This window comes from Puma concolor, chromosome B1 (assembly GCF_028749965.1).
Source record: "Puma concolor isolate L17-30 chromosome B1, mPumCon1.1.hap2, whole genome shotgun sequence".
In the NCBI taxonomy this organism is placed as follows: Eukaryota; Metazoa; Chordata; class Mammalia; order Carnivora; family Felidae; genus Puma; species Puma concolor.
Genome location: NC_141670.1, coordinates 96,959,085 through 96,971,999, shown reverse-complemented (window position 1 = coordinate 96,971,999; position 12,915 = coordinate 96,959,085). Strand labels below are relative to the sequence as shown.

The 12,915-nt window shown below is 43.0% G+C and overlaps 1 protein-coding gene across 13 annotated transcripts in view; it reads left to right on the top strand.

The window, feature by feature from the left end:
* JADE1 (jade family PHD finger 1) overlaps positions 1-12,915 on the top strand; it is a 59,895-nt gene that overhangs the window by 18,726 nt on the left and 28,254 nt on the right. For 8 of the 13 annotated variants that reach the window (XM_086704232.1, XM_086704233.1, XM_086704235.1 and 5 more), the window contains exon 3: positions 10,482-10,567. In XM_086704232.1, the coding sequence (XP_086560358.1) occupies positions 10,482-10,567 (86 nt within the window). Of the gene's footprint in view, positions 1-3,081; positions 3,152-10,481; positions 10,568-10,908; positions 10,952-12,915 lie in introns of all 13 variants that reach the window. The other 5 variants (XM_086704237.1, XM_086704236.1, XM_086704239.1 and 2 more) reach the window with 2 other exon arrangements.

Below are 12,915 nucleotides of genomic sequence, written 5' to 3'. Positions count from 1 at the left end.
ATTCAGGGGACAGGAGGGCCAGGGAAGCACAGAGGAGTTGAAAGTTGGGCAGGTCCTGAAGGATGAAATAGTTTTTAGGCAAACAGGATTAGTTTTAGTTTTCTGGTCTTCCAAGTTTGCAGCAGTGTAAAAGCTGCAAATTAGAAAGTGTTGCTTGTCTGCTAAGCCATGGGAAGCATAGGGGGCAGGACCAGAAGCTTGAAAAACAGAAGAACTCAAACATAGCATTCTGTTTGGGAGTTTTGGGTACCGGCATGGGACAGTGGGAAGTAGATTTGGTGCCTATAGGAGATTTGGTGTCACGTTTTTGGGGTACACTGGATGGTAAGCTGTGGACTACATGGTGAAGGGCTGGGCTTGAGCTAAGGGATTGGGACTTTGGAGACAGACAGTGGGAGCTGCTGAGTTTGGCGTAGGGCAAGAGTTAAAACTGGGTGAGGGAAGGAGAAAGAGGATTGGGGGCTCCACAGAGAAGGGTTTTGCTTTTACTTCACGAAAGGTGTTGAGGGTCTGTGCCAGGTGCCTGCAGTTAAAACCACTTGGCAGAGCCCTTGCCAGTGCCTTGTGAACTTCTTAGCACTTGTCGTTGCACAGCCCTCACTACCTGCTTTCTCTAATATTTACTTAGGCTTTTTACTCCTTGAGGCAAAACCATACAGAGATATTTCTTTTCTGCCCCCTGTGGTGCCTATCAGAGTATTCTCAAGAGTCATAAGTGCTCAAATGCTTGCTTGAATACACAGTTTTGTCTTATATCAATTTTTAAAAAAGTCTTGGTTTTTAGGTTCAGAATTAATCAGAAGAAGGTTTCATGAAATAGTTTCTCTCACATACTAATAATGCCCAGTATGAGGCTTATAGTCCTATTTAATATTTTTTTTGGCATTGAGCAACAGGTTTATGCTCACTCTGTTTGCTTTTGTTGCTGCTTCATTTCCTCCCTAAGGAAATTCTAACTGGGTTAGAAAAGATTCTCCTGGAGGCACCTGGCTGGCTCAGTCAGAAGAGGGTGTAACTCTTGATCTCAGGGTTGCAGAGTTGGAGCCCCACATTGGGTATAGAGATTATTTAAAAATAAAACCTTAAAAAAGAAAAGATTCTCCTTGAATGTTCTCTCAGACTTAGAGCTTTCCCCTTTCTGGTCTAGAGTTGCCCAAGAGGATGTAAGTGTTCTAATCTAGTGTAATTGAGGAACTAGGTTTTAAGACTTTTTTTTAACTTTAATTAATTAAAATGTAAATTAAAAGCAATCACATGTGGCTAGTGACTACCATATTGGACAGTGCAGTTCTGGACCATGACCCATTCTAGTCCACCTCAGAGTTGTTCCTAATAGCCCCCAGAGGCCCTTGTATTAGACCTTTTGGGCTGCCATAACCAACCACAGACTGGGTGGCTTAAGCAGCAGATACTTATTTTCTCTCACAGTTCCAGAAGTCTAAGATCAAGGTGTCAGGTTTGCTGTCTTCTGAGGCCTCTCTCCTTGGCTTGCCTTCTTACTGTGTCCTCACATGGTCTTCTGAACATATGTGCATCCCTGGTGTCTCTGTGTCTGAATGTCCTCTTAAGGACATCAGTGAGATAGGATTAGGGTCAACTCTAATGACTTCATTTTAACTTAATCGCCCCTTTAAAGCTTTTACCCATATGTAGTCACATTCTGAGGTATTAGGAATTAGGCTTCAAAATAATAATTTTGGGGGGAAACAGTTAAGCCTGAAACCACCTTAGAAGACCAAATATTTCATCTAAATACGAATTTCCACCCAGAACTCTTGTTAGAAAGGGAGAATAGAGTGCCCAAAGTTCACCAGAATGTGTCCATCAAAAGTCACCTTAATGGTATGACAGCCAGTTTCTTCTTCCTCTTAATATACTTCTTATCTGTGCTAGTTTCCCTGAAGAAGGTGGAGGCGGAGCATTTATATTTATAGGGTACTGGAGGGTTACCCTAGATAGGCCACGAAGCTGGGTTCTGTCTATTCTAGGCTAGACATGGAAATCCAGTGGTGGTGGTGGAGGACAAGAATGATACCTCTTAGTAGAAGTTAGGTGGGCCATCCTTTTTGTCATAGGTAGTTTAGTATAAAGCATATGTTGATGCTTTATGGCCGTGCTGTCCATCCATGCTTAATGATTTGGTAATTATGGTGGACGATGATAATAGTAAAAAAACAGCTCAATTAGAACCCTTGCAATGCTAAAGCTTATAAAATATGTACTTGTCCACTCCATGGAACACCCTTTCCACCTCTCTGAGGGCAACTGTCTCATAGCATGGGCCTCTGGCACCAGCCTGGTTATTTGTGTTGGATCCCATCCTTCTTTGTAAGCCCATGGTAGTCTGAATGGGGTGCTTTCTGCCCTTGCATTTGGGTCTGCAGAACCGAGCTGGTCCTCAGCTGGGTCTGGGCACTTGGAAAGCCCTGATTTGCAAGAAGGGCTGGGTCTGTGCAGTGGCCACTCCCCAGCCTGCAGCCCTGACAGAATTTTGGCAGCACTTCCCAGCCCAATGCAAAACATGTCTAAGTGAAGGAGAGGCAGCTGCGGACGTCAGCGTGGGGGCCACAACACCGACTGTAGCCGTGGCTAGGCCCTGCTGGCCTCTGGGACTGGAGTCCTTTGTTTGCTTTGTTTTCTGGCCTGATCCAGGGGAATACCAGTGTGGTATTTACAGTTGGGGATGGATGGGCATTTTCTGTGCCAGTGCAAGCACTCATCCAGCTGCAGTTGGAGTTGTTGAAGCCTTTCTCCAGGTGCCCTGTGGAGGACTGGCCCTACAGTTGGATGAAATAGTGTTGGGGTATTTGCAGGCTGCATTGTAATTGCTGGCCTCCTGGCACAGGGTGGCCCTAGCCAATCTCTAAAGTTACATGTTGTGCCAGGGTGTGGCCCAGGGAAACAAGCCCTTCATTTCTTGCTTCCCAGCCCAGGATCCTCTGTTCTTAGGGTTTTTGGCAAATGTGGGAATGGGATCCACTAGCTATTGTTCAGTATTTCCAAACTAAAGGAGATTGCATTTTTATCTTCAGTAAAGCTGCAGAGGCTAATTAAAACATCAAGTGTCCTTTCTTTTGGCAGGAATTATGGATTGTTATCTCAGGCCAATTAACAGCTCTGATCAGCATCCTTACATTTTTTTCCTGTACAAGTAAGACAAGAATTAAATATTACTTAATACTGTCCATTTGGCACATTTTGTTTTTTCTTCCAAAATATGGGATCTTTGGCTCAGATAAGGGGGAGCCAAATGAAAATGATGTTTTTGGGAGGTTTTTTGGGTGTTTTTAAATGTGCCTGTCAAAGGCCCAGAGGGAAATTAAAAAGTTTTTTTAGAAATAATGAGAGAAATGTACTTTAAAGTTTTCCCTGAAGTTGTGAAGCAGGGCTTCCTTTTCCGGTTGAATTTCCTAATTTCAGGGCTGTGTTGACTTCCCTGTGGGAAGGCGTGGTGTGTTGCTGGGGGTCTGGAACCAGGTACCTTTGGGGACCCTCCTTGGCTGCCCAGTTACCACACCTGTATTGGCCTTGAAACATTTCCGTCTCCTCCATTTACCCAATTGAGCTCTGCTCCGTTACCTGTGATGATGAATGGTCAGGAAAGAGATCTGAGTACAGTTCAAATCTACTAATTTTGCACGTGGTAATTAATGCAGGTTCATGAGTGGTAAACATAAAGTTATGAGAGGACTTCAGTTTTTCTGGGTGCTCTCCAGCTTACAGATAAACAGTGAAGAGACACCACAATTTTTAGTGGATTAAACGTACTTTCTGCTTTGTACCTCTTTATGTCTCACTGCATTTAATGAGTTCCCTTATATTTTTTGATAACTTGCCTTCATTTTTTTTAAATTAAAAAAAATTTTTTTTAATGTTTATTTTTGAGACAGAGGGAGACAGAGCATGAATGGGGGAGGGGCAGAGAGAGAGGGAGACACAGAATCTGAAACAGGCTCCAGGCTCTGAGCTGTCAGCACAGAGCCCGATGCGGGGCTCGAACCCATGAACCGTGAGATCATGACCTGGGCAGAAGTTGGATGCTTAGCCAACTGAGCCACCCAGCCACCCCTCATTTTTTAAAAAATGTTTCTTTAGTTTTGAGAGAGAGACAAGAGTGCGAGTGGGGGAGGGGCAGAGAGAGGGAAACACAGAATCCGAAGCAGGCTCTAGGCTCAGTTACCAGCACCTAGCCCAACGTAAGGCTCGAACTCATGGACTGTGAGTGAGATCGTGACCTGAGCCGAAGTTGGACACTTAACTGACTGAGCCACCCTGGCGCCCCTGTCTTCATTTTCTTAATTCAGTTGGCTGTGCTTGTTTACCTTCATGCAGGTCTTTGGTGGTTTCTCTTTTGCATAAAAGTTAACTCTGCTTCCACTTACATTTCTTATTTGACTATAATTTTTGAAACGTTTATTTGTTTTGAGAGAGAAGGAGAGTGAGCACAAGCAGGGCAGAGAGAGGAGAGAGTGAATCTAGGGAAAGAGAGACTTGGGCTCGATCTCATGAACTGAGATCATGACCTGAGCCAAAATCAAGAGGTAGATGCTTAACCGACTGACCCACCCAGGCACCCTGCCTATGCTTTTAATTTGTTCTTTTTCCTCCATCAGTTGCATCTTGAGACACCAAGGAGTTGTGTAGGCATTCTTGAAATGTAGGGATTTAGGCTCAAATATTTCAAAATATGTACTGTGTGTCTCCTTAAGGCACACAGAGATGGCTTTGCCCCTTTTCAATTTTTTTTTTTTTCAACGTTTTTTATTTATTTTTGGGACAGAGAGAGACAGAGCATGAACGGGGGAGGGGCAGAGAGAGAGGGAGACACAGAATCGGAAGCAGGCTCCAGGCTCTGAGCCATCAGCCCAGAGCCCGATGCGGGGCTCGAACTCACGGACCGTGAGATCGTGACCTGGCTGAAGTCGGACGCTTAACCGACTGCGCCACCCAGGCGCCCCTGCTTTGCCCCTTTTCAAACCTGACAGTGGCTTGGCTTTGACATTGACAGGTAGAGCAAGCATCCTCTTGGGTTTGAAGAGCAATTAGCACAAAATGATCTAGTCCATGGACTAGTCTTCTGTAGCCACTGGATTTGGATGTTGGCAGGAGTGCTGGGTAACTGAAACATTTGTATGTCAGTTGGTTGAAAACCCAAGTATATTTACGTTGAAATATTCCTGAGCCAGTTTTTTGAATATATGCATTAAGTTTTTGTACTTTGGAAGGTGGAAGTGAGTTGGACCATGGAGCAAAGCTATGCTGGGATGGAGGAATTGTGGGAAGTATAGGGTCAGCCTATGATAAAACAGCAATCGTATTAGAGGCTTGTCTTCTATCATGCAATTTAAGCAAAAAGCTAATAAACTACATTAAATTGCTTACTTTGTGGTGGCAGTTTCCATAGCACTGCTTTACTTGCACGGGGCTGTCCCTAGCCTTGAAATAATGCATAGGTGTGTATCTTGGGTCTGTGCACTTTTGTGACACCAGCTGGCCTGCTAGACTTAATACTTGCTGGTCCTAAGTGCCTTACTTTGTTAGGCTGGTTTAACATCCTGAAGACACCAGTGTGGTATTTGGTGTCTAGAAGTAGTGTTTGAGACAGAAGATTGCCATTTAATAGTGATGAGGTTCCCTCACAGTTTGCATTTTGTGGTGGTATGAACCCAGACCACCATTCATTGTAATTTCTGAACCTTTCATGCACTATGCACCCTGGCTTATCACACATGAGTTACCAATGTGGGCAGTGTGTAGTAGATTTACTCTTGAGGTTTTTCCTTATTTTAGATCTAGGGCAAGAAGCATGGCTATTTTTAATTTCAAAGGCGAGTGTTCGAGATACCTGCCTAGTAGGACCAGAAAGCAGGATTCAGAATGCTCTGTGCATGTACAAGATCCATGCTCATGATGCTGTGATCTATGAACCTTTTATAACTTGTATTGTTAAACTCCACAAACTTCTGTTTTAATGGGAGTTTGGGGATACGAAAACAAAACAAGATATTTTCTCTCTATTCATTCTTTTCAGTGTTTAATAAGAATTGTTTTTTTTTTTAAATAGAGAATTGTTCTTAAACTGTGTACATGTGCAGAATTTTTAAATTCACTTAGGTCGACTTTAGGTAATCCTATCTTTGTGGGCAATAAAATAATTTTTTAGACATCACTGTCAAATTTTTAGAGTTCCCAGCTCCTCTCCTGAAAGTAACAAAATAAAAAAGAATTTTACTTGGTATAGTTTTAGCTGTTTGCCATTAAATGTTATTAACATTCTGAAAATAAAAACAAAATGCAGCACCAACCAAGTGTAATCGTAGTGCCTGGTTTTTAAGAACTTAAAATTGGCTAGTGTTTTGCTGTAGCACACGTCACTATCTCCTGTTCCTTGTGGTATTTGAAATACTCTCAATTCTGGTTTAATTTGTTTTGTTTGTTTTCACCCAACATACTTTCAAAAAAAAGCTTTATAACCTTTTTTTTTTTTTAACGTTAAAAAAATGCTTATTTACTTATTTTGAGAGACAGTCACGTGAGTAGGGGAGGGGCAGAGAGAGAGGGAGACAGAATCCCAAGCAGGCTCTGCAGTGACAGCGCAGAGCCTGACTTGCGGCTTGATCTCACAAACGTGAGATCTTGACCTGAGCCAAAATCAAGAGTTAGATGCTTAACTGACTGAGTCACCCAAGCTCCCCCCACTACATAACTTTTTTTTTTTTTTTTTAATTTAAAGGGGATGCAAAAATTATTTTGTTTGGATAATATTCTGGGAGCTTCTTGACCACGTGGGAGATGCCTGGAGAGAGCATGGCTGTAGGGAGAAGTGGTGTGATATTATAAGACTTTAATCTTTTGCCTGTAGACTTTCTGTGAATGTAGATGTCAGTGCATTCCCATCAGGAAGCAGTGGCCCCACTAAGCTGTCTTTAAATGTATTATTTTCCATGACCTCGTTTTCCTAGAGCACAAAAGCATCTTTTTTTTTCTTTTTTAAAGTGTATCTTCTAATAGGTAAAATGGGTATATTCTTGGTGCTTGTCACCTTCAGTTCTTGAGTTAACAGTGGTGGTGATTCTTACTGAGCATGACTGTTTGTCCTCAGCAACACTATATTTTTTTCCTCTTAAAATTTTTTTGAGAATCTGCTGTGTGCACAACACCAACTTAGGTGTGGTGTATGTTGTAAATAGCCATCTGTGTCTTGTCCCTGATGTCTCTTGACACAGTGCTTGAAAGCAAATAAACCAGACAGAGATCACCAGGAACAAATACCGCTGCTGGACATGGAAGGGCCTTCTAGTTCCCTCGTCAGATTCTCACCTGGTTCAGCAGGGAAATCTAGGTTTTATGTACAACCACCTGTGTAAAGTAAAATGGAGCATTATCTTTTCCTTTACTGTTACTGGATGATAGAAAATCATCCCTTTTTTTTGTGCATACATTTAAAGTATACACTTTGATACATTTTGAAATGTTTATACCCTTGAAATCATTACACTCAAGATAATCCTTCCCTCTTTTTTCCCTAGTCAACCTCTGATCTACTTTCTGTTTTTACAGATTAGTTTCTGTCTTCCAGAGTTTTATGTAAATGGAATAATGCAGTATGTACTCTTTTTGTCTGGATTCGTTCATTCTACATTTATTCCAAAGTTAATTCATGTTACATGTATCAACATCTCATTTTTTTTTTATTGCTGGGTAATACTCCATTGTATGGATATACCGTAATTTGGATAATAAATTGTATGGATACCACTGTTCACTCATTTACTTTGTTGGTAGATACTTGGTTGATTACTGGTTTTTGACTTTTATTTATAAACCTCCAGTTTGTCAGTTATAATTGAAATTTTACCTTTTCCCTAGTCTTTCCCTTTCTGCAAAGTGCTTGTAATAGATTATGTTTTCTCTTCTTCTTTCATTAGGTAAATTAAAAGGAAGAGAAACAGATTATTTCTGGGTAGACCAGAGTTTCTCTTGGATAATAATACTATCAGATACCCAATTTTGTAGCATCTTTGGGTACATGATTTTGAAAGCAAATGTGGCACAGACTATTTTTTTCAAGAATATAGAAACAGCCCTAGAAAAATGTCTAAGTGACTGCCATTACTTGGAGTGTGTTCTTGGCTAGTAAAGCTGTACACTTCCTGGGAACCTTGGAAACTACCTGGGAGGGACTCTGACAGATCCCCTAGAAGAGGCAAGAGTGTCACAAAAACTAAAATTGAGCAAGTTTGCCGTTTCTGCTTTAACTGTGTAAGTATTTGACTGTAAGACTCACTTCCCCTCACTCCATGTTCATTTTTAAAGTATAGCAGTGGAGTGATTTCTTTTAAAATTTCTAGTTTTCTTATCATTTGTAACCCTTCTCGTAGTAACTCAAAGGAAAGGGCCTATGCCTTTTCTTCCCTGCATCTTTCTCCAACCCCTGAGCATCTTCCTAGAGTTGCTATCACTCTTCCTTGTCTCTTCCAGCCTGTGGGCTGGCCAGAGGGTGGCCTGCAGTACCAGATGGTGAAAAGGGGCTTAACGATGGGAGCCACCTGCCTTTCTCTCCAGGTTCCTCACTTGGCTTCTGCCTTTCCTTTTTCCACTGATGACCAGATTTAGAACTTCTGCAAGTTGGGTTCGCACCCCTGTTTGTGCCCAGAATCTTTCTTTCAGTGTGGGAGTGAAACATTCTTACTCATTGGAGTCTAAAGAGGTGTACTTTTTTTTTTTTAAGGAAGAGTTTTTCTAAAATATTTACTGAACAGTATGGTAGGACCACCTGTAGGAAATCTAATTCTGCTAACCTAACAACAGTCAGTTGACCCAGTAGCAGCCTTCAGAACTGGTGATCAGGGGTAGTGCCCACATCTTCCCTGTCAGAGAGGAGTTTGGAAATCTCGTTTAGTTTTGGTCATTGCAAATCTGATGATAGGCTTATGTACAGAATCTATTTCTTGATGTCTCCAAGGTCTTAAGGGTGCTTTGATTCTCTTGTTCCTTGTCTCTGGAATCCATGGAGATAAGAGCTTCCTGTTTGAGTGGCAAGTGGTTTTGCTGGTAGAATGCAACTCCCTCAGGCTCGGGCTTTTATTTGCAGGGTAGGGGGGTTGTTAATTTCTGGGAAACAGTACAGTGTGTGTTCAGGGTAGAGGTGAGTAGGTAGTTAGACACCCACTGCAGGTGGTTGTGAGGGATGTTTGGGAGCTCTGGTGGTGATATGGTACCCACAAACAGGAGGCCACTGCAGTTGACCATAAAACAAGTGACAGGAGGCAGAGGTGGAGGTGGTGAGAAAAGAGGCTGGGATTCTGAGGTATTGGGTAGTTGCATTGAATATAAGTTGGCCATTGATTGGATGTGTCCTGAGTGAGGAGAGTCTAGGATGACTCTTAGGTTTCTGAATTCTAATAGAAATGATAGTGGTATTCATCAAAGTAGAAACACAAGAGGAATAAGAGGTTTGGGCAAAATGTTGAGTCCAGTTTTTGTCGCGCTGAGTTGGCTGATCTAAGGAACCCGGAGCTTTATGTCTTATCTGAAGGTGAACGTGGACCTGGAGCTTGGGACGGAGGTGAGTGTGGGAATGCAAGTCTGACAGTTTCCTGGGCGCACTGGATAACACTGAGTGAGAGGGCAGGGGTGAGTGCTCCTTGGGGAGAGCACTCGGAACAGGAAGGAGGAACACTAACATTTACGGGATGCATAGGAGACAAAGTGGACACCAGGCAAGAGAATTGCCACCTGGGTGGAGGGAGCATCTGAAGCAGGATGGAGTTGTTGCTATAGAGAGGTCTTCAGGCCTGAGAGGAACTCAGACATGGCGGCAGTTAGGAGACATGGGTGCCCTGGTAGGGTTTCCAGATTTTGTGGCTTGGTGGGGGAGATGCTGGATAACAGACCATTAGTTATTTAGAAATGTGGAAGAAATGCACAGAAAAGAGCCAGTTGGCCTTTTCTTGGGAAAGGGGAGTAGGCAATTTTAAGGTTATTTGGCCATAGCCCCTAGTCTATTGCAGTCTTGGAACTTTCCTGTTCTAGGGCATGCTAAGTTTTTATATTTGTGGAGTCAAGGTTTTTTCTTTTTAAGTTTTGGCGGGGTGGCATTAGGATTGAACATAATGATCTTAGCATTTAGAAAAGTTTACTGAAAACTCCAATGTTTCTCAATTTGTATTTACCAACGTGAGACTTTGAACCTTATAAGAAATGCAGGCTTACAGATGAAGGCTCCACATGCATGATGCTCTTAAAAGGCCTTCCCTCCTGTGGGCTGTACCTGGGATACACAGTGAGAACCAGAGCAAGCTTGTTAGGCCTGCTCTGGAAAGTGAGTGGTTTAAGTAAGTCCTGGGATTGGAGGAGCATTGAGTCATGGGGGAGGTGCTGAGGTGAGCCTTGCCAAATTTGGTTTAAAAAAACCCTGTGAACGCACAGTGATTTGTGTGCTCTTAATTGTTCCTCTTTGGATATTTATTTGTCTTTAGGCCTCTCAACTACTTGGTCACAGAATTCCCGATCTCAGCACAGGAGAGGTTCGTGCTCCAGACATGAAGATCGAAAACCTTCAGAGGTATTTCCTGAGTGATGGTGTGATTGTGCATGTCCTGCATGTGTGCATGAGAACATGTGATTGGCACACACCTGGTTGGTTGAAATTGATGCCTCTGCAATCATGGGCAAGTTATCTAACTTCTTTGTGCCTCAGTTTCCAAATTTGTAAGATGGGGATAACACAGGTGATTGCCTCAGAGGATTCTTGTGAGGATTAAGTGGGTTAATACACAGACATTAATACATACTAAGCACTTAAAAGTGCTCAGTAGTAAATGTTAGCTATTACTATTAATTATATTCTTTTTTTCCTTTTCTGTTTCATCTTCGCTGGCTCCCAACAACTTTTCCTCTGGCCAGGAGATCAGCGGGTTCGGCTGCTGCCAGTCACTGCCAGCCTCAAGTTAGTTTTGGCCATGAATTTGTGGCTTATTTGGCAACAACCCATTGTAATTCTGGGAGTTTTGTTTTGGCGATTACGCTTAAGGCTTTTCCCCCTTCTTTTTCAATTTGTTTCTTCTATTTCCCTACTCCCCCACGTTTTGTTATCTGTCTGCCTACCTACCTACCTACCTACCTCCCTACCTACCTACCTACCTGTTCTCTATTGTCTCTTTATTTACAATTGCTTTTAGGTGCATTTCTCTGCTGGCCTTTGTTGATTAGGGCCTTCTACCAGTCCTGAGATATGTTTTCTTTGACAACCTCTGCCAGGCTCTGAGGATTTAAATGATTGAAGAAAGGGCATTTTAGTTTGTCACGGTTTTCAGGTGGGCAGGTTGTGGGGAAGAGAGCCTTTGGTTCAGCCCCTTGTTTTGTGCTGCGTCTTTCACGGGATGACTCCAAAGACCACCTCATCCTGTAGCTTCAGAGCAGAGGCCTGCATTCCACCAGGTACTTCATTTTCTCTGACTGTAATGGAAGTGTTGGGGGACACTGTGTTGAGCAGTGTAGGAATTTTTAGTTGTGGAATAACATTCTCCATGAGGAAATGTACTTTATATCCTTTAAAATTGCAGAAAGTCATCCCAGGAGACATTAGATCAAACCTTCATGGGCAGGTGGCCATTTTATTGCCTTGATTATTCCAGGCCTTTGTCATTTTGAACCTGCAGTGCTCCCCTCCTTTTCTGAGGTATTGGAGTGGCTCTGCCTGCCTTTATTTCTTCAATTCTCTGTGCTGCCTCCACAACCACTGTACTGTCACTTGAGGGTAAAAATACAGGGTGACTCGAATAGGGAAGGTGGTACTGGGTGTGCTGAGCACCAGGCAGTGAGATGGGGCTGAGCAGCATGGATGGCACTGGTCTTGTCCCTGACCCCGGTTTTGTTTCTGATTTTTTTTCTAAAGTTCTCTGAGTTCAGCAGTTAGTTCAGACTACTTTATATTTAGGTTAGCACTAACTCTGAACTCTGCCAGAGGCTTGGAAATTCATTTAGGGCATCTCTTTCAGTTTTTGGCGTCCTCCTCTGAGTCTTTTAGTAAAGGAATGGTGGGCCATCCTGTTCTCATCCTGTTGCTTCAGTTTGATTTTTCCTTCTTTGGCAAACTCCCTTATTTATTACTTGTAAGTTGTAGTTGGAATGTGTGTTTTAACTGACTTGCTTCCTGTGATTTTTGTTTTCAAGGACTTTTCCTCTTTGGGGGTGAGGAGGGCACGGATGATCAAGGTCCTGTGCAGACCAGTGCGTCAGGTGGCTCAGGGCTGTCAGGGAACCTGATCTTAGTTGTGCTTTTGTGGAGGCTGCACAGCCAGGTTCTTCCTTTTTTCTGGAACGTTAGAAACAAGAAATGGCATACTGGTGAAAAGTCGGTGTTGAGAGATGGCAGCCTGGAGAAATGGCCTTTTTATTCAGACACTGCCTCAGACGGTGGTCTGACTATGGTGAAGTTTATTAAAGTGATCACCAGTTTGAAAAGCCACCAGGAAAAACAAATGGACCTATTAGCAGGCATATAATGTGAACTGTGCTTAGCAGCATAAGAAAGAACTCACTGTCCCAGGAAGAGAGAGTTCAGCATTGTGACTTGTGTAAACAGAGTGTAGCTTACGGATGCAGGCTTGCTTCGTGCCAAATACAACTTTGGGCTGGTGCTGATGCCAGGGTTGGAGCTTCCTTATGTAGCCCTGAGACACCAGTGGACTGAGGATGGAGGACGAGGCCGTGGCTGTGCTCCTGCCGTGTCCCCAGTCAGGAGGAGCGGGCATGCCGGTGCCACTTTGCTCCCTCAGTACAGCGATACTTTTGAGTTTTGTGGGTCTGATTTTGGCCAGGTGAAGAGAGAGTATAGTAGCTTGCTTGCTTCTTTCTTTTACTCTCCCCTCCTCTGCTTTCCCCACTAATGTTGCTTCCTTTGTAGAAGTT